Source organism: Mirounga angustirostris, unplaced genomic scaffold (assembly GCF_029215605.1).
Source record: "Mirounga angustirostris isolate CCGP_5_RB_7025 unplaced genomic scaffold, mMirAng1.0.hap1 SCAF_1, whole genome shotgun sequence".
In the NCBI taxonomy this organism is placed as follows: Eukaryota; Metazoa; Chordata; class Mammalia; order Carnivora; family Phocidae; genus Mirounga; species Mirounga angustirostris.
Window position 1 is genome coordinate 118,863,303 of NW_026991709.1, and position 20,868 is coordinate 118,884,170.

The 20,868-nt window shown below is 36.7% G+C and overlaps 1 protein-coding gene across 2 annotated transcripts in view; it reads right to left on the reverse strand.

The window, feature by feature from the left end:
* Positions 1-20,868, reverse strand: part of RASA2 (RAS p21 protein activator 2) — a 125,499-nt gene that overhangs the window by 35,329 nt on the left and 69,302 nt on the right. For both annotated transcript variants that reach the window (XM_045903651.3, XM_045903652.3), the window contains exons 6-13: positions 18,441-18,524; positions 16,050-16,122; positions 12,729-12,805; positions 11,637-11,738; positions 3,059-3,215; positions 2,587-2,735; positions 731-845; positions 222-296 (exon numbers count right to left, since the gene is read on the reverse strand). In XM_045903651.3, the coding sequence (XP_045759607.1) occupies positions 222-296; positions 731-845; positions 2,587-2,735; positions 3,059-3,215; positions 11,637-11,738; positions 12,729-12,805; positions 16,050-16,122; positions 18,441-18,524 (832 nt within the window). The remainder of the gene's footprint in view (positions 1-221; positions 297-730; positions 846-2,586; positions 2,736-3,058; positions 3,216-11,636; positions 11,739-12,728; positions 12,806-16,049; positions 16,123-18,440; positions 18,525-20,868) is intronic.

Consider the following 20,868-nt stretch of genomic DNA (forward strand, 5'->3'; position numbering starts at 1 on the left):
TTCCACTATTGTTACTAGAGCCAAAGAGAGATAATCAGGAACAAAAATAAAGTGAAACCCCATGACAAAGTAACATTCTAAAAACTAGACACAGGAACTACTAATAGTGTGGGCATTAAGTAAAGAATAAAAAGCACTACATCCTTCCACATAGCATTATGGAAGATTATGTTTGGGAGAAGGCCCATTTTAATGCAATTATAAAGATAACAAGGACTTACCTTATTATTTTCTACATTATCTCCCTCTTTCAATTTAATAGGATCGATTTCACATGATTTTGAGGATTCACATATCTGGAAGATAGATTAATTTTTCATTTAATTTGCTTTTCTAAATAATTTGGCAAAATGAAAATAACTATTATTTTTCTGATAATACAATTATAAAAATTAAAACCATAACATTTATAACCCCCATCCATAGATAATGTATTGCAAAAGAACTGTCAAAATTCATTTCTAATATATTTGAAACTCTAACTAAAACCGAAATCTAGTAACAACAACAACAACAAAAAGAAAGAAATCCAGTAACAACAACAACAAAAAATCATGTAGATTATACTCAATGTGCCCTTCAAGTAACAATCCACTGATGGAAAGGTACTTCTGAAGGGCTCAGCCTTATTCTTTCAGTAGTACATGAATGGGTGTATGATCCCTGTCACTAGGTCACTTGATGAAAGAGAGGCCACAGAGACTTCAATTATCAGAGGTATAGCCCATACCTCATCTAGAATAGGTTTTAATGTGACTTTCAGGTAGTGCCCTCCCACTATTTTCATCATCTCATCCAGACATCGGGTAGCCAAAGAATTTCCTCTAAAAATTGTGTTTGCATCTCTGCAATACAAACAGAAATAAGGTGAAACCAAGAGCAGTAAACAAATGCTGTGAAATCAATAGCATGAGATATAAGACTTTGGCTATATATACAATTTTAGTAATTTTTACCATCCACTTAAAAAGCTTGCTGCCATGACATGAACAGACATTCCCCAAAGAAGACATACATATGGCCAAGAGACACATGAAAAAGTGCTCAACATCACTTGGTATCAGGGAAATACAAATCAAAACCACAACGAGATACCACCTCACACCACTGAGAATGGCTCAAATTAACAAGTCAAGAAACGAAAGATGTTGGTAAGGATGCGGAGAAAGGGGAATCCTCTTACACCGTTGGTGGGAATGCAAGCTGGTGCAGTCACTCTGGAAAACAGTATGGAGGTTCCTCAAAAAGTTAAAAATACAGCTACCCTATGACCCAGCAATTATACTACTGGGTATTTACTCCAAAGATACAAATGTAGTGAAAAGAAGGGGCACATGCACCCTGATGTTTATAGCAGCAATGTCCACAACAGCCAAACTATGGAAAGAGCCCAGATGTCCATCGACAGATGAATGGATAAAGATGTGGTATATACATGTACAATGGAATACTACTCAGTCATCAGAAGGAATGAAATCGTGCCATTTGCAATGACGTGGATGGAACTAGAGGGTATTATGCTAAGCAAAATAAGAGAAAGACAATTATCATTATGATCTCACTCATATGTAGAATTTAGTAAACAAAACAGAGGATCATAGGGGAAGAGGGGAAAAAACGAGGCAAAATCAGAGAGGGAGACAAACCATAAGAGACTCTTTTTTTTTTTTAATTTTTTTTTTTTTTAAGATTTTATTTATTTGACACAGAGAGAGATAGCGAAAGCAGGAACACAAACAGGGGGAGTGGGAGAGGGAGAAGCAGGCTTCCTGCCGAGCAGGGAGCCCGATGTGGGACTTGATCCCAGGACCCTGGGATCATGACCTGAGCCGAAGGCAGATGCTTAACGACTGAGCCACCCAGGAGCCCAAACCATAAGAGACTCTTAACCATAGGAAACTAACTGAGGGTTGCTAGAGGGGAGAGGGTGGGGGGGATGGGGTAACTGGGTGATGGACATTAAGAAGGGCACAAGATGTAATGAGCACTGGGTGTTATATAAGACTGATGAATCACTGACCTCTACCTTTGAAACCAATTAACATTATATGTTAATTGAATTTAAATTTTTTAAAAAAGCTTGCTGCCATTAGGCTTTTCAAACTTACCAAAAATAGTAAGAACTTTAAAAAAAAAAAAAAAGCAAACAATATTAATGAACTACAAAAGTGGAAGGTGTGTGTATATGAGACAGTGCTATGACAGGACTGGGAAGCCACCTGACTGTTTTTCATAATGTCACACATATGTATATAGGGGTGATACATAATGGGTAAGGAGAAAAAAAACCCGACTTCTGACCTGGCATTTTATCTGTGACATGTGAATCATTGCAAGAAGCCGCCAAGATTAGTAACAGGAAATTCTGACACTGAATAAAAAAATCCTTCATTAACTGTTAATGTTGCTGTTGGTGGATACCGTTTGCTAACTTAAAGAACTGCCTCTTATTTCTTGCTAAGTGTTCTTTTCAGACTCCTATCCAGTAAGGCTGGTCAATACAAAAGAAGTGAAATTACAAAAACAATTTGGCAAACTAAAATCCAATTTCAACACATGTAATTAACATTTTCATATAACTCTTACTGTGTATCCTTCAAGTCTAATTCAGCCACTGCAGTGGCAAAAGGAACAAGTTTATCATGGTGCAGCAGCAGTCGTACAAGGGGCAAAACAGCATCATTTTTATCTCGACAAATTTCACCCAAAATGTAAGCAGCTGAGGCAGATATCGGCTAGAATATAAAAAGGCAGAAAACAAGCACAAAATCAAGGAAACACGACTAAATGCTCCATCACTAGCCTGTATAAGTAATTCAAGCGTATTTATTATTACTGTTGTATAGAATAATATTTAATTTTCTAAAACTTTTCTCAGAGATGAAATTTCAAGCATGTCCTGGAATCACAGTACTGTGGTTCAGATAAATTGAATATATATATGTATATATATTGACTATTTTAATAAAACTTGATACTCTGAAATCTTTTCCACATCACTTACAGAATTATTTTAGCCATTTCACATTAAGTCTCACCCTTAAGATTTTTAAAGTACCTGAACATCTGGTGATTTTAGCAGCAATGTTTTCAAAGGACCATAGTACTCTGAAGGAAGCACATAGTCTTCTGTATAACATATATTTAATCGAAGAGACCCCAGATCATCAGTTTTAGATGACTTGTTTCCATTGTCTCTTGGTTGTAGCAAGTACCTAAAGTAAAAATACAATTGAATTCATGAGACGATAATGAGCATCGAAGTCAGTGAGGTAAATAAACAGCTAAGCTGTAAAAAAACAAACAAACAAGCAAAAAACACCAAACCAGAAAAGTCAACTTAGTATCTGAGGTTAGGACACTTTATAAGTAGCCAACTATCAATCTTCAGAGCCTTAACATTGGTTGTATATTGAATAGAAAGCTATAAACAGATTTTTACCCGGGAAACAAAAAGTACAGGTAATACAAAACTTAAGATCTCAAAGGGGCTGAATGAGTTTGATTAGCTTGTAGATTTAGGAAAAGATAATAAAAAGTAAAACATTTAAAATCCAATGTATAATCAAAAATAACATCTAACTAAACTTAAGACATATTTAGCTGAAATAGATAAGACATAATTTGTAAAAATCTGAACTTATTTTTTTAAAAAGTTAGTGACTGAAGGTTTATAGATTTTTTTATTATTAAAGGAGAAACAATGTAACTACACTGAAAATATTTTTATTTGCAGAAATCAGATTTACATGAATTTTTTTTATTTAGGCAAGTAGAAGGCAAAAAATATATATGTACAAAGATAGCTTTAAAATTTTCCAAGAGAAGAGAAATGTTTAGAAATCAAGAGGAGTTTGTTGGACCAAAATCAGAAATCTAATAGTTATTTTTAAAGACTTTTTATCATGGAAATTTAATAACACATAACACATGTAAAGAGGACAGTATATCTATTGAATCCCCAAGCGCCTATCACCTAGCTTTAGTAATCATCAACTCGAGGCTATTCTTGTTTCAGCCATACCTCTACTCACTCCTCCCATCCCATTCCTGCATTATCTTAAAGCAATTTCCAGGCGTCTTATAATTTTATCTATAAATATTTCAATATATATAACTATATATAACTTTAAAAAATCATTATTATCCAGTTTGTGTTCAAACTCTCCCAAACTTTATCATGAACACTTTTCTACAATTTGTTCATATCCAAGGTCCATAGATTACTTAAGTTTCTTTTAACCTATAGATTCCCTATACCCCCTAAGAAATCTGGTAGTTAGAGTAGGATTTTCCACAATTAGGGATTACGCTAAATCTATCTCCATGACGTCACTTAACATGTTCTTTGTCCTCTCTGTACTTCCTGTATACTGGCAGTTAGATCTAGAGGCTTCGTTAGATTCAGATTTGATATGCTGGCAAGAACATTTCACTGATAGTGTGTAGTTCCACAAAGAGGCACTAATGTCTGTTTCTCTCTTTGTGATATTAGCAGTCACTGATGAGCACTGCCTAGAGTCATTAACTTTCAGAGATTATAAAATGATAGTTTTATTTTTTTATTTTTTAAAGATTTTATTTATTTATCTTTGTCAGAAAGAGAGAGCACAAGCAGGGGGAGCGGCAGGCAGAGGGAGAAGCAGGCTTCCTGCTGAGCAGGGAGCCCGATGTGGGACTCAATCCCAGGACCCTGGGATCATGACCTGAGCCAAAGGCAGACGCTCAACGGACGCCACCCAGGCGTCCCAAAATGAGAGTTTTAGAATTCTATCATTCCTCCTTTACTTACTACCTGGAATACTTTTTATAAAGTAGTGTCATTAGTTTTGATTCTTACTTTTGATATTTATCACCTATGGCCTCCCCATTACACTAACTTGTTTAAAAACAGAAGGTAGGGAGGGTTTAATAGAATATTTATTAGTTTTGAGAAAGACAGAATTAAAGACATAAAAGGGAACTAGAGAATCAACCAAGCAAAATTTAAAAGATGAGAGGATGACAATAAAGGGAGAAGAAATTATATAGAAATTATATCACTATCTACGAAAGAGGAATCTCTATTTTGAAACACCAGCCTTCAGAATTTCTATTCTCTGATTTGAGAAATAATGTTTTAAAGATTTGCCTGAGGAAATAACTGCATATAAGCCTATTAGCAAAGGTGACCCAGAAGTACCTCTAAGGGAAAAGTCTAGTTGGCTGATCACCAAACATCCTAAAAGGACATTACTTTGGTCAAGTTCCACAATCTACTTATTTTTTAAGTATATATGTTTTGTAGACCTGCAAATTCAGATACCTAGTTTTATCTAAAAGTAAACCTGAACTGCAATCACTGAGCATAGAGACTGGTATATTTAAAGTAGAAAGCTAATTTCTAAATTTATGAAAAGAAATAACAACAGTCAAGCAGTAAAAATACCTGCACATTTTTCTGTGACCAATACATTTTATTATGCAAGCAATAAGGTAGGGCAAAGAGTGGTTATATTAATAATGAATACCCTCAACTCACTACCTCCCCCACGCACTTACCACTCGGCTTCAACAACTATCACTGTTTCCCATGGTGCTTCATCTATATTCCTCACTGCAACTAATACTTTTTTTTACCTGTTAATACTTTTTAATCTGTTTGATTAATACATTTTTTACCTACTGATAAACTATTTGGAGAGCCATATTATCAGAGGGACTATGGTGAGTACAGAGATACAACACAGAGACTGAGGTAGTCTTAAGAATTCCCAGCTAAGATAACAGTTTTGCCAAGGAAATAGTAATGCTTCTGGAGCAGAATCTCCTTCTTTCTTGATTGTATTTAAATGGGTAGTACCTACCCACGTTTGCCTCTTTGGGATCCTTTCTTATTATTCTAATATTCCCTTCCATTTTAACTAGTGTTTTCCATATATGGGATATAAAAATAAAATAAAAATACTTGTATTATAGTTACAACTTGGTTTTGCCTCCCTAAGATTGCACTTACCCATCTTAAATCTTAAACAATATACCCATATTCTAGTCAGATTTACAGACTCTGTTTTGGTTTGTTCTATAGGAATTTTACTCAGAAGGCAACTTTAATTCCTTTATCTCCAAATTACTGGAGGAAGGAGTACGCCTTGTCCCTCTGTTACTCTCACAAAACTACAAAATACCAGCAAAACAGATCCATATAATCCTAACATGGCCTGTTCTGTGCAGAGGGATTAGGGCAATGCTACGCCAGTTACTAATTATTATGTATGCACTCCTTTAGAATGCCCAGGTACCCCAGAAGGGCTCACTCCTGCCTCATTTTTTTAAGCTTGTTTCCTTGGGTTTCTTTTGGAAGGGTAAGAAATCCTTCTGGGCACAGTATCTCATCTGTGTCTACTTGAAAAAACATAAAATTTCAAAATACCCTCAACTCACCACCTACCCCATGCCCCTTCAATTTTTTTTTTAAAGATTTTATTTATTTGTTAGAGAGAGAGTGCACACAAGCAGGGGGGAGCTGCAGGCAGAGAGAAGCAGGCTCCCTGCTGAGCAAAGAGCCCAATGTGGGGCTTGATCTCAGCACCCTGGGATCATGGCCTGAGCCGAAGGTAGCCGCTTAACCAACTGAGCCACCCAGGCGCTCCCCCTTCAATTTTTTAAACAATATTTTATAAAGCAAGGGGCATTCAAATCTTTGGTTTCAGCTTAAAACAGAGAATATTTTTGAGGGTTTTTAAAAAACATTTTTAATTTATTTGAGAATGAGAGCACGTGTGCACGAGTGGTGGGGGAGGGGCAAAGGGACAGGGAGAGAGAATCTTAAGCAGACTCCACACTGAGCACAGAATCCGACATGGGGATCAATCTCACAACCCTGAGGATCATGACCTGAGCCAAAATCAAGAGTTGGACCCTTAACTGACTGAGCCACCCAGGCACCCCAAATATTTCTGAGTTTTAAACATATTCAAAAATATTTATGGGGTAGCTGGATGGCTCAGTTGGTTAAGCGTCTGCCTCTGGCTCAAATCATGATCCCAGGGTCCTGGGATTGAGCCCCGAATTGGGCTCCCTGCTCAGCAGGGAGTCTGCTTCTCTCTCTGTGTCCCTTTCCCCCACTTGTGCTCTGTCTCTCTAGATAAGTAAATAAAATCTTTAAAAAATATACGCCAAGGTACAATTTATTATAGTAATTGGTTAAGAGCATAAACTTTGGAGTCAGAATATTTGGTCCAAATCTCAGCTGTGTGACCTTGGGCAAACTGCTCAATCTCTCTGCACTTGTTTCCTTATTATTACTCTAAATAAGGGGTAATAATAGAATCTAACTGATTTAATCCTTACAACAACTCTAAGGAGGTTATATAAGTAAAGCACTTAGAATAGTGCCTGGTACACAGTAAACATTACGCAGCAGTTATTTATGTAAGATTTATATATAATTATGTTACCACTTAAATATACAAATAACTAGGGCGCCTGGGTGGCTCAGATGGTTAAGCGTCTGCCTTCGGCTCAGGTCATGATCTCAGGGTCCTGGGATCGAGTCCCGCATCGGGCTCCCTGCTCCTTGGGAGCCTGCTTCTCCCTCTGCCTCTCTCTCTCTCTCTCTCTCTGTCTCTCATGAATAAATAAATAAAAAAAAAAAAAGAAAAAAAAATAAATATACAAATAACTATAGATAAATGTACTTATTAATGTAACTACATAAATGTGATTTATTTTTTTTTTTAATTTTATTTACTTATTTGACAGAGAGAGGGAGAGAGGGAACACAAGCAGGGGGAGTGGGAGAGGGAGAAGCAGGCTTTCCATTGAGCAGAGAGCCTGATGTGGGGCTCGATCCCAGGACCCTGGGATCATGACCTGAGCCGAAGGCAGTCGCTTAACCAACTAAGCCACCCAGGCGCCCCTCTATTGTCTTTTCTTAATGTCCATTTTTACATGTTGGATCATTTAGGGGGAAATTGTTGTGCCAATTTGTACAATCACACAAAGGTTTTGCACACATTAAGACACTGACATTACAGGAACTGGTGAAATGAGATTAAACTTAGGCTGCCTCTGAGGTTCTCTTTCTAATTTTCCAAACAATAGAATACTGGTATGACAAAAAAGGATGCAGAAATTCCATAGGTATTGCTCTGGAGGAATGGTGATGACAGCAGCAATCACCATAATGATGACAGCATGAGCTATATACCCATAGTTATTGCACTTGCAGCTTGTTTCATTTATGAGGATGAATGCATTTCGTCCTCTAACAACTCTGGGAAGCAGGTACTCTTTGTACTGTCCCTATTTTATAGCCAGTGAGTGGAGTAACCTGTCCAAGGTCACACAGGAAGTTATGGCAGAGGTTAAGATTTGAACCAAGGCAATTTGGTTCCAGAGCCCATACTCTTAACCACTGCCAAGGTTCTACAAATATTTACCGAAGTTCTACTACACTGGTTAAGTGAGAAAAGCAAGGTGCAGATCAGGATACAGTATGTGCCCATTTGTGTAAAGAAGGGAAAAGAAGAATACATACATATTTGACTATATTCCATAAAATATTTCCAGAAACTCAAAACAGTGACTGCCTCAGAAGAGGGGAAATGATTAGCTAAGGGACTGGGGCAAGATACAGATTTGTACCTTTTGAACTGTGAACGGTGTGAGTATATTACCGATTCAAAAAATCATATAAAATTCTATCATCTATAAGGTTAAAGTTAAAATGAGTTACTATCAACACTAACAAGCTCTCCTAACATCTGACAGAAGTTTCAAAATAAAGAACATATGTCATTGTTAAGGAACTGAAAAGCCAAGAAAGGAATGGGGGAATGTAATCTGAGAATAAAATTAAATTGGAACCATTAAAATCCATTTTCAGGAAAAGACTATAATAGACAAATACTAATTGGAAATTATATGAAAAAGGAAAGCAAATTCAAACTTTTCAAACAACAGGATTACATTACTGATAATCATTCTTTTTCCTACTACCAAGATTAGAAAAAATAAGCCTGAAATTCTGAAGGTAAAGAAAACTTTTCCTGCGTTTTCATGCAGTTACCATCAATCCCACAAGGGGATGCTATAGCTCTACAAATGACAAACGACCCTTAAGTTTAATTTCTGATTTAAAATGGCATTCACATTTTTATACTTCCTTATATCTATGGAAGTATAAATAAATTAGATGTTTCTATTCCATGTTGTATGAATTTTTTTAAAGATTTATTTATTTGAGAGAGGGAGAGATAGCAAGGGGGGGAGAGAGAGAGAGAGAAAGAGACAGAGAGAACAAGCAGGGAGAGGGGTAGAGGGAGAGGGAGAAGCAGGCTTCCTGATGAGCAACGAGCAGGAATTTGGGCTTCGAACCCAGGACCTTGGGACCATGACCTGAGCTGAAGGCAGATGCTTAACCAACTGCGCCACCAAGGCACCCTGCGTGCTATATAAATTTTAGAACTTACACTTTGGCTTTAAAATACTATTGGCAAAAATGATATCTATAGGAATAAACTTAATTTCTGTTTGTCAGTGTTCTTACATCCTGGCAAGGTGGACAAAGTTTGTCAGATTTGGAGGACCTGTCTGGAAACAGTCTTACTTAAAATACAAGCCGGGTGGCACATTTCAGGTTCACTTTGAGGGGTCCTGAGAGCCATAACAACTCACTTTTTAATTTTGTACGAGTGGCATGCCATACAATTTTAAAGACCTAACAAAGTGAGTGTAGAGATTTTCTTTTTCTTTAAGATTTTATTTTTTTGAGAGAGAGAGAGCTTGAAAGCATGAGCAGCAGGGAGAAGTAGAGAGAGGGAGAAGCAGACTCCCTGCTGAGCAGGGAGCCTGCCGTGGGGCTCGATCCCAGGACCCTGGGATCATGACCTGAGCCAAAGAGACACTTAACCGACTGAGCCACCCAGGTACCCCAAGAGATTTTCATTTTAAAATATATGCTATTTTACAGAAGGTGGAAGAAGACATGAGGTGGGGCGTGTGACAGATCTCAAATGTTGTTTGTCAATTTTTCAAAGTAAGCAAGCTTAATCCCCCCCAAAGGTGGATACATTTTTGAAATTATACAAAATGCCGCCAGGGAGCCTGGGTGGCTCAGTTGGTTGAGCGACTGCCTTCGGCTCAGGTCATGATCCTGGAGTCCCGGGATCGAGTCCCACATCGGGCTCCCTGCTCAGCAGGGAGTCTGCTTCTCCCTCTGACCCTCCCCCCTCTCATGTGTGCTCTCTCTCTCTCTCATTCGCTCTCTCAAATAAATAAATAAAATCTTTAAAAAAAAAAAATGCCACCAGAAAGACCAATAAATCTTAGGTCTGTATTAGCAAGAGGTAAAAATAAAATAAAAATTTTGAGAGTCTAAAAATCCGTCTACAACAGAGTTCAAAGTGAAAAATGTCTGGCAGTCAATCTGTAGAGGCAGGTTCTTTTTTTTTTTTTTTTTTTTTTTTTAAAGATTTTATTTATTTATTTGACAGAGAGAGACAATGAGAGAGGGAACACAAGCAGGCAGAGTGGGAGAGGGAGAAGCAGGCTCCCTGCTGAGCAGAGAGCCCGATGCGGGGCTCGATCCCAGGACCCTGGGATCATGACCTGAGCCGAAGGCAGACGCTTAACGACTGAGCCACCCAGGCGCCCCGTAGAGGCAGGTTCTTTTAAAGACAAATGAGATTGATGCCCACAGTAAGAAACATCTAAACAGTTTCAAACTCCTCTTCTAGACACTGAAACTGAGTTCTAAATAGCGGGCATTAGAGGTAAATGAGAAAGGCCTGTTTTTTTTTATGCTCAGTAGAAACCCAAGTCTAGCATGAGGGCTGCTGGGCAACCTACTGGAAGGCATGGATAGGCATGCTTGTAAGTGCTCTAGACAGAAAAAAATGATAGTTTCACATCTGGACCCTAGACACACTTACTTACTTACTTACTTATTTATTTATTACAAGTGGGGGTGGGAGGAGAATCTCAAGCAGACTCCCAGCTGGGCACGGAGCCCAATGTGGGGCTTGATTTCACAACCTTGAGATGATGACCTGAGTTGAAATCATGAGCTGGACGCTCAACTAATTCAGCCACCCAGGCTCCCTGACCCTAGACATTTAGAAAATAACATCAGGGCCATTCATAGTGCATTTCAGTGGGCTGTGGTAAAGGAAAATCACTGGTTAGATCCCATAAACAGCTGATTCCCTACCATAAACCCTCTGTTTTCAAATATCCACAGTTCCCATTACATTAATAAGGCTTCTGTACTGAAGATGCTGATCTGTGACCAAGCATCTTACACCTGGGCAACTCTTATGTAATGTTTTAAATGATTTTAATTTTCTCCTCAGAGTTAAGATTTCGTTTTTGAACAGAACAATATTCCTAGATAATTCAGTTCTTGTATCTCAGTACTAGAGCTTAAGTTATAAAACCACCAATGTACTTCTATTTCTGCAAAAATAAATAAACCAAATCAATAAAAGTTAATGACTTCTGGCTTATTCTACCTCAAATTTAAAAATCTGCTTATTAAAAATAAATAAATAAGTAAAAATAAAAATCTGCTTATAGTAAGCATTTATTTGCATGTACATTTTATTAAAGGAGATAACCTACTGTGGAGTTCACTAGAATGTTTGTCTTCTTACCAGGCTTGATGAAAGGAATCATTTCTTAACACGTTCACAGGAACCTTAATCTCGCCCAGGAAAATATCTTGGACCAGGTTTCCATTGTTCCACAAGTCGATCCTGAAAATTTAAAACTGGCTTTATTTTTTGCAAACAATGTTTAAGAGAACACACACCACCAGGTAGCTTCAAATCACTTTGACTGTATTATAGCATTAATTTTACATGCTTAAAAGTAAGAGATGTTAGCACTGTCATATACCTTATTAACTAAACTAAGAAAACAAAATATTGCAGGAGCTTTTATTTATAAGCACAGAATGTAACTATTTTAAATAATCTAAAAGAAAGCACTAATTTTCTTAGTTTCAAAGTCTAGGCTTTATTTTAACCTGTAGCAGTAAGAACTAGAGTTACTTTGTTGAATTTGAGAAAAGAAACCACAAGACTACAGTTTCTTTCTCAATTAGAGCCAGTTAATATGTAAAGATAGGTGATTTAGAAAAATACATTACCTGATCATTCCAAACATGTGACTAACACACCCTTTAGATGAACACACTGTTAACACCACACCTGTACATGCACTTACAGAACTTTCCCCTCCCAAACAGCATAGAGATTTAAGACCTAAATAGCACAAACTTCAAACACATGCACCTGTTGAATTATCTTACAAGACTTCTTACCTCACTGAAATTTCTGTTAGACAGCAGATATGTTAAGAAGAATAAAAAAATTATTTCTAAATTGGCTTAAATATAATTACTTCTCTATATATTCTTTGCACCCATTATGCTATGATTCAGAAATTTAAAGAGCAATTAAATTTGTGAAAATTAAAAATATAATAAAATAGGTAAAAATTAGGTCATCTTTGGTTTTAAATAAAAACACCTTGACTACTTCTGCAAGGAAAACAGATTTTGAAAAGATTATATGAATTTAAATTAGATGCATGTTCCTCTAAGTTTCATCAACTAACTTGCTAAAGAGAAATCTATTAAGCTTGGTTCACCTGTTTTCTTTCTAGGATTTTTTTTATTTGGGATTTAGGATTTTCTTTTGGCACCAAAAAAACCCAACTGTGTAAAACTCCAAGACAAATACCTAATTTCTAGCTTTTCAATGTCCTCCTCTTCTACCTGGAACTGGGACTTCCTTGTGTAACTACTGGATCTGGTTACCTGTGAACAAAAAATTTTAGTTGACAACAAATTTTTAAGTATTTTTTTCCTACATGAACTTAAAAAACTATCAAAATGTTCAACTGTGTTTATTATAAACAGAGGAAAACGCTTAGGTAATAGTTTCCCCCAAAGCTAAAGATAAAAACGGCTATGGAAGTAGCAGGGAGGAAACAATAAGGCAAGAAAAACAATCTTGCCTCCATGCCCTCCCTTATCAACTCAATCTACAGCAACATTAGGTTCTCTGACTCACATGTAATCTGTTAGTGGCTCAAAGAGTAAAAGTGTTCTATTTTGGTGAAGTTGCACGTGCTAAAAACTGTTTGAAGACTTTCCCACATTTCTCAAGATATCAATTCTATCCTTACACTTCCTTCTCACATTTTTACCAAAAATATCAAGGCTACTGGCAGGGACTTCCTCAGCTACCATCCACCTGAACATGTCCATTCTCACATAGGTCCTTCTACTTGATGAGTTTTCTCATTTCTTCTGAACAAGAGATGAGATGATCTGTCTCTTTTCCAGGACTATTCCACCCACGCATGATATACAGAAAGCATGCAGTAAGCATTTGATCTATTTTAATTACAGCTTTCATTACCAGCTTATTCATCTCACTCAAGTCTAAGAAAAATTCTACACTTAAATTATGGTCTTCCTATCTGCTTCCTTTCACAGACAAGTATCTCAAAACTGTAATCCATCCTTACAGCCGCCACTTCCTCACACCCACTCACTATAGTAACTCCTTATAATCTGGTTTCCTCACAGATCACCCTCCCCAACCTCCTTAGTCACCAAGTCTGATGGTGAGTCCTTAGTTCTTGTCTTCCTTGACCCCTCTATCAGAACAAGTGAATACAACTATACCTCCTTGCCCAGAAACACTCTTTTGAGTTTACCCAGGCACTACCCAGGCAACCTCCTGCTCTCTTCTTCCTGTGAGACCTCTTCTTCCTCAGAACCTATAAATATGGGTTTTCTCCATGGTTTTAACTTTTATTTTGCTCTAAGAGCTGGAAAGGGCTGTACAGTTTACAAAGTGCTTTCACATCCATTATCTTCTTTGTTCATCAGAATGCTGCTCTGAAGCAGGCAGGGCTAGATTTATTATCCTCATCTTGAAAATGAGGAAGTTAAAGGACAGAAATTAAGAGATGTGCTCAAAGCTGAATACCTAGTAAGTGGCAGAACTGAGCTTCCTCACTTTTCTCCTATATTGTATACCTCTATTCCCTTGGCTTTCTTGACTCTCTGGAGGCAAATCTTGAGTCCTTATCTACAGCCATCACCCATCTTAAGTTTCAGTCATGAACTGCCTATTGTAAGGTTTTCATGTCAGACCTCAAGTTCATTATGTCCCAAACTGAACCACTTCTGCTTTCCTTAACTTTTCCCTTATTCCAGATTTGAAACCATGAGGACATCTGACTCCTCCCTTTGTGTCTTTTCTTCTACAATCAATTTGTTATCCTGCCCTTTACAGCTTCTTTCTCATCTGTCACTTTCTTTTTCCATGTTACTCTCTTGGATCAGAACCACCCCCCCACACACCTTTTTTTCTTTTTTAACACCTAAACTATAAGAGTCTCTTGATCTCTGTTCTTTCTCAGCCACTGGCCCACAGATCATGGTTAATTCTTCCCAAAACACTGCACTACTCTTACCACTTCCAGGCTCAAAAACATTCAACACCTACCGTGTAAGCACACCAGCCAGGTATTCAATGCCTTTCATAGTTGGTCCTAGTCTAGCTTTTAAGCTTTGTTCCAATTATTCTCTTATAGAACCTTTCCAGTTAAATCATTATTTGCTATTCTTTGAACATAACTTTCTGCTTTTCTGTCTCTTTGTCTCTGCTCAAAATGTTCTTTCTCTCTAATACTCCTTTTCCCTCACTTAACTTGGCTGGAGCAGAACTTATCCGACCTTCCCAGCATCTACTGCATTTTGCTGCTGTGTGCATGCATGCATATGTGTGCTCTGTGTTTCTTGCTTTAGCTCGAGGACAGAGATTGAATCTTATCTTTATAATCAGCTCAACAAAGGGCTTTTTGAATAAATGTTTTAAGGCTTCATAGGTACACTTGGATATAGCAAGGTCAGGCCTTGCCTTTCAAAGGACCATCTGCTTGCTGCAAGTTGCCCCATGTTTTCTGCAGGTTGGATGTAATAGTCATTGATAAATGTGTAACAACCAAAGTCCTTAGCCAGGAAATGGAAAAGCCTCACATTGGTACCTTTTCTTTTGTTTTTCTTTCTCCCTTGCCTCCACCCCCACAATTCTTCCTACTTCAATTTGGTATTTTCTTCAACCTAAGTTTCTTTATTAAAGTACAGTAATCAGGCATGGCTAGATGTGCTCTCACTCGTCTCCACTTTGAATTATCAAGAAAAACACACACAAAAGAGGAAAAAGCACATAATGTATCTTTCTCCCAAATCTTTCCTACCTGTTAATCTCACTTGCAACATGTTCTATGGTTAGAACACAATCTTTAGAAATCAGAGGTCAACTTTTTTTTTTCTGTAGTTTTCAAATAATATGAAAAAGGATTTCTTTAACAAATGCTCCACAGTAAAGAACTCCAAAGCACTGTATTTTGGGGAAACTTCAAGGCAGCTGAAGATCTCTATGAAAATAAGCATGTGTCTGTAGAGGCAATTAGCTAAAAAGAACTTAATAATAAGGCCTTAATCATATAGTACTTTATGGTCTCAAAGCATTCTCACATTTGGGTCTCCTAAAAACTCTGTCAGGTTTGGCTAGTGTTTTCTCTTACAAAATTATCCTTTCACAAGATAAAATTAAACCTCACATTTAGTGATTTATTCCGCGTCAACTGGGACAAGAACTCCAACCAAGTGATGTCATACTTACTTTACTAGTGATTTTCAAGTACTCTGTAGAAGAGTCCAGTGGCCACTGTGTGTCAGGTGGGGGGGGGGGTGGATAAGGTGGGGGTGTGTGTGTGGAGGACAGTGTGATAATAGGGATGACTAAGGAGTAGGTGTGGCCCTAGTCCTCCCTATCCCCAAATCAGTTATAGCTCTGCCTTTATTTTTTATATACTAGGCCTCTACCACATTACATCATGGTTCCACTGCTCTTGGAATACAAATGCTTAGTTGCATTAGTTGATTAAATGATTACTGTGGCTATAGTTCAAAAAAAGAAGTAAACCAGCATTCAATATTAAATATTCAGTGTCAACATTTATATAAAATAAAAAGTTACCTCAAAATAAAAGATTTCATTAAACTGCGGATTGCTCGTTTTCTTCTTTACTTTTGTCTTCTTTTGGTCATTCCTGTTCCAATGTGGTAGAGTTTTACCTTGTAGAACTTAATAGTACACAATTATAAAACATGCTATTTCCAACCAGGGAGCCTGACCTCCCTTTAGCTGTTAAGATGACTCAGGGAAAACTATAGTTTTAAATATTACTTGGGGAAAAAACTTGAGATGTCTCTAAAGACTCAAATCAAAGAAAATACAAGTTTGTATATGTAATATATGACAAGATTGTATTTTCTCTTTATGGCTACACTAGGTCAACTATCAAGCTTATTTTATATCAGAATGGTAAAAGTAAGACAGTGAGATTCAGAGTACCTTTATCTATGCTGAAAAATACCTGAGGAACACGAAAAGCATTCTTAACTAAATTTACTTCTTGGGCTTCAGCTACAATATGGCTTTTTAAAAAACTTTTTATTTTGAAATAATTAGAGAAGGTTGCAAAGAAATGTACAGGGAAGTCCGATGCAGTCTTTCCCCAGCCTCTCCCAATTTTAACATCTTATGTGATGATAGGACACTATCAATACCAATAATGACTCTTAACAAATTCGTATGCCAAACAGTTTCCATTTGTATGTTATTAAATGATTACACTAAAGAATTTGTCTTCAACTACAGATTATAAACAAAAACAAAAAATAGCTCCACTAGGCTAAACATTTTTAACATACAGAACTAATCCCTCTGATAGCATGAATGTTAAAGGATTGAGTATCTGCTTTCAAATATAAAACCACCTATAGTAATAACAGTGCAATATTGTTTGAGCACATAGTGAGTACTAGGCATGGCACAAGGTATTTTATATACATATATAAATACATTTTTAAAAGTGACTTACTGGTGATTTTCTAAAAGATAAAAATACCTATACTGTACACCTGAAACTAATATAACACTGTATGCTGACTATCCTGGAATTAAGAAAAATTAATAAAAATAAATAATAAAGAGAATACCTAGAGAGCCTGAAGTTGGGGAGAAGGGGTGTGTGTCTGTGTGTGTGTGTATGTATGTATGTGTTTGGTATGGAGGGAATATTTTGCTCTTTGTTTCCTGATTTTAAACCTTCAAGTTGTAGGCAAATTTCAGACTAGTCAGGCTCTGAAAGAAATCATAATGAAGTTATAAAATACGAAATATACAAATTGCTGTAGGTTTTTCAATAAATCATCATAAATAATTTAAATCAACGATATGGTGCACTTTACCATGTTCTGGTACTTCAGCAGTCTGTCTACAGCTTGGGATTCTCTCTGTAGAGCATAGATGCCGTGAGTAGAAAAGGCATTTTTAGTTCTGAGCCGCTTTCCAGATAAAAATATGGAAACTGCCTTGTGATTCTGGGCTAGCACTTCTTAAAACAGGATTTTACCTACATAAAATCTAAGACATTGAAGGTAGGAAGGCCAATGATGACTGAAGAAGGTCAAGTTTATGTTGTAAAGTACATTTTAACTACTATAAAACTAATGTTGTTTCCCACAGTCTAAGAGTCCAGCATATTTGAAATGGCAACCACTTTCTTTCTATAAAAACAGGACTTGGTTGTTTGCAAGTGTATAACAGAACTCACTAGAGATCTTTTTTTCAAAGCATTCATTACTTTGTGTCATAAATAGCTATTTAGCATTTATTCTTAGAATCTTAACTTGTTAATTCTTAAGTCACATTTTAAAACTTAAAAATCTAATAATAATTTGCTCTCCTACTCTGAATTCTGAACTCCAGGTTACAAATAGAAGCCAACCACTGATCATTTCAATGTAATGAAGCATCTACTGTCAAAGAAGGAAACCATTTGTTAAGCCCATATACATACTGAGTCTTCAGATACAGAGATGTTTGCATTTCTGGATTAAAATCAGTGTACTTATGGTAAATAAAGGCATGTTTGAAATTGGTTAGAGGTAAAAAAAAAAAAAATCTAATAATAATTCAATAAACATTACCTACCAATGACATGGATGGAGCTAGAGAGTATTATGCTAAGTGAAATAAGTCAGTCAGAGAAAGACAAATACCATAATATGATTTCACTCATATGTGGAATTTAAGAAACAAAACAAATGAGCATAGGGGAAAAAAAAAGAAGAGCGAGAGGCAAATCAAGAAACACTGGCTCTTAACTATAGAGAACAAACTGTTGGTTACCAGCAGGGAGGTGGGTAGGGGGAGTGATGGGGATTAAGGAGCACACTTGTGATGAGCACTGGGTGTTGTATGGAAGTGTTAGATCACTGAATCGTACACCTGAAACTTACATTACAGTGTATGTTAACTAACTGGAATTTAAATAAAAACTTAAAAAAAAATAAACATTACCTAGAAGGGCCCACTAGAGAGACTGTTGCATAAGGGTCACAGCTTTGTCCATTTATGAGAGGCAACCCATGGCATGCCATGATGCTAAGGAAGAATAAAAGAAAGTTAACATATATTCAAGTTTAGCAACATAAAGCATTATTTTTAAATACAAATTAATATATTCAAAGGGTTAAAACTGTTTTCCACAAGTCTGCAGAAGTATGCCTATATACCACCTACCCCAAATACATCTATCTGTACTGTGCACTTATTTATTTATGCTGTATTTCTGAAATAGGACTTCAACTAGATTGCCACAATCAGTACTGGGACTACCAAATAATATGTAGCACACATCCCCCCACTAAATATCCAGCAAGGTACAGTCTGTGGTTTGACAATATATTAAAACTGCTGTGGCTTCTAAACAGGAAAAGAATGTGGTGTGAACCTTAAAGGAGAAACTACAAACCAAGCTAGATCTATGGCATCACATCCTCTGCTAAAGCATGAATGAGAAACAAGGAAACGACTGTGGTTTCCACTTGAAATCTGATTCATAAATAGAGGGCAAGCCTCCCACAATTCTGTAGCCTTTTATTCTGATTCTCAGTAACAGCTCCTATATCATTCTGCAGAAAATGTTTCAGAACTTAAAAACCAAGGTCTTCTAATCCGATCTATAGGTAAGGTCACTGGTATTTACAGAGGACATAGAATCTAACTTAATGGTCTGCTCCCCACATTTCCTCACTCAGTATTTAGTTCACGAATTTAGTTTAACATCTAAGGGTCCGCATTTCCTAATGTCTACAAAAAACTCATGAGAGTTGCTGAAAAGTATTCTTTGTTGAAAGATGTGGGCTATTGAGCAACATCCTTATTTCTCTCCACAACCCACAGATCATGTATGTGGGTGAAGTGCATATGCTGTGCTGCCAAGTAAAGAAATAAATGATAATATGACTCATTTCTATTAAATTGAGTATCAAAAATCAAATTTAAAAATTTCTGAAACCAAAGAAAGCACAGGCCAAGATAATAATTCTGGTTATTAATATTAGGTTCAGGTACAGTCAAATTTTCCAACTATATACCGTTTGAAACTTACAGTCCTCAGGCTAAATCTCAAAATGATACCTGGTTTTTACATAGCATTTGTAGTTTACCATGTATTTTCACAAAATGTATCTAATTCCCACAACTGCCTTTGAGAAAAAACACCTTAAAGAAAAAAAGGCCCAAAAAGATTATGTGCGACAGACAGTAACAAAATAAGGCTAAAGAGGTAATGCTACTTTTACAAAGTGGGCCAAGACCCAACTTCTACTTTCTTAACTGTTTCTACAGTCCAGTGTCTTTCTACATTCCCTACTGCACCTGAATTTATTGTATTACTCTCCTTGTAATACCAAATTTATCTCATGTAAACACTAATTATGAGAAATCTTATAGAAAGTCACTATAATTTTATGAAGTATAAAAAAACCTAAGAAAAATGCAGTTCATTATACAAAGACTTCTATAAGAATACTTCACAACGCAAAACAATGATGTCCATAAGCCAGAAATATGAATCTATAAAAATCATCAGAAGTGGTCTTAACTTTTATTTTTATTTTTTTTTTAATTTTTTTTTTTTAAAGATTTTATTTATTTGAGAGAGAGAATGAGACAGAGAGAGAGAGCATGAGAGAGGGGAGGGTCAGAGGGAGAAGCAGACTCCCTGCTGAGCAGGGAGTCCGATGCGGGACTCGATCCCGGGACTCCAGGATCATGACCTGAGCCGAAGGCGGTTGCTTAACCAACTGAGCCACCCAGGGGCCCCAAGAAGTGGTCTTAACTTTTAAATGTAAGATAGTTTTAAAATTGTTTTCTGACAAACTCAGTATTATTAAATACTAATTATTTTATTTACTGCATGTCATGAAATATTTTTCTAATTACCGAGAATACAACTATTCTTCTAATCAGTGAATCAAGCAAATTCATATCATAAACCATGGATAAGCAGAAAACAAATGTTGAAAATGAGCTTGGTATACTAAATCATCTTACATTTGGTTTAAATATGACATTTGATATTAATACATTTTCTAGAAATTGCAAAGGAAAATAAATTTAGTCCAAACTTGTTTAAAATATAGAATGACCTAAATCTCTTCCTTGAGGTTTTGTTGTTGTTTTAAACTAGAAGACAAGTGTTAATGTCTATGTACAGCCAAGATGGAGTAACAGGGAAAAGAGTTACCTTCCTGCCTGAAATAACCGGGGGGGGGGGGGGGGGGGGGGGAGAAGGAACAAAATTGGCAGTGCAGGACACCGATCTCTGAGGGGAGAAGAAATGAAGTGAGCCCCTAACTGTCCCAGCTTACTGCTAGAGGGAGAGTTGTCAGTTGGCAACTAGAGTTCCCAAGGCAGAGTACCAGAGAAAAGAAAAGCTGCA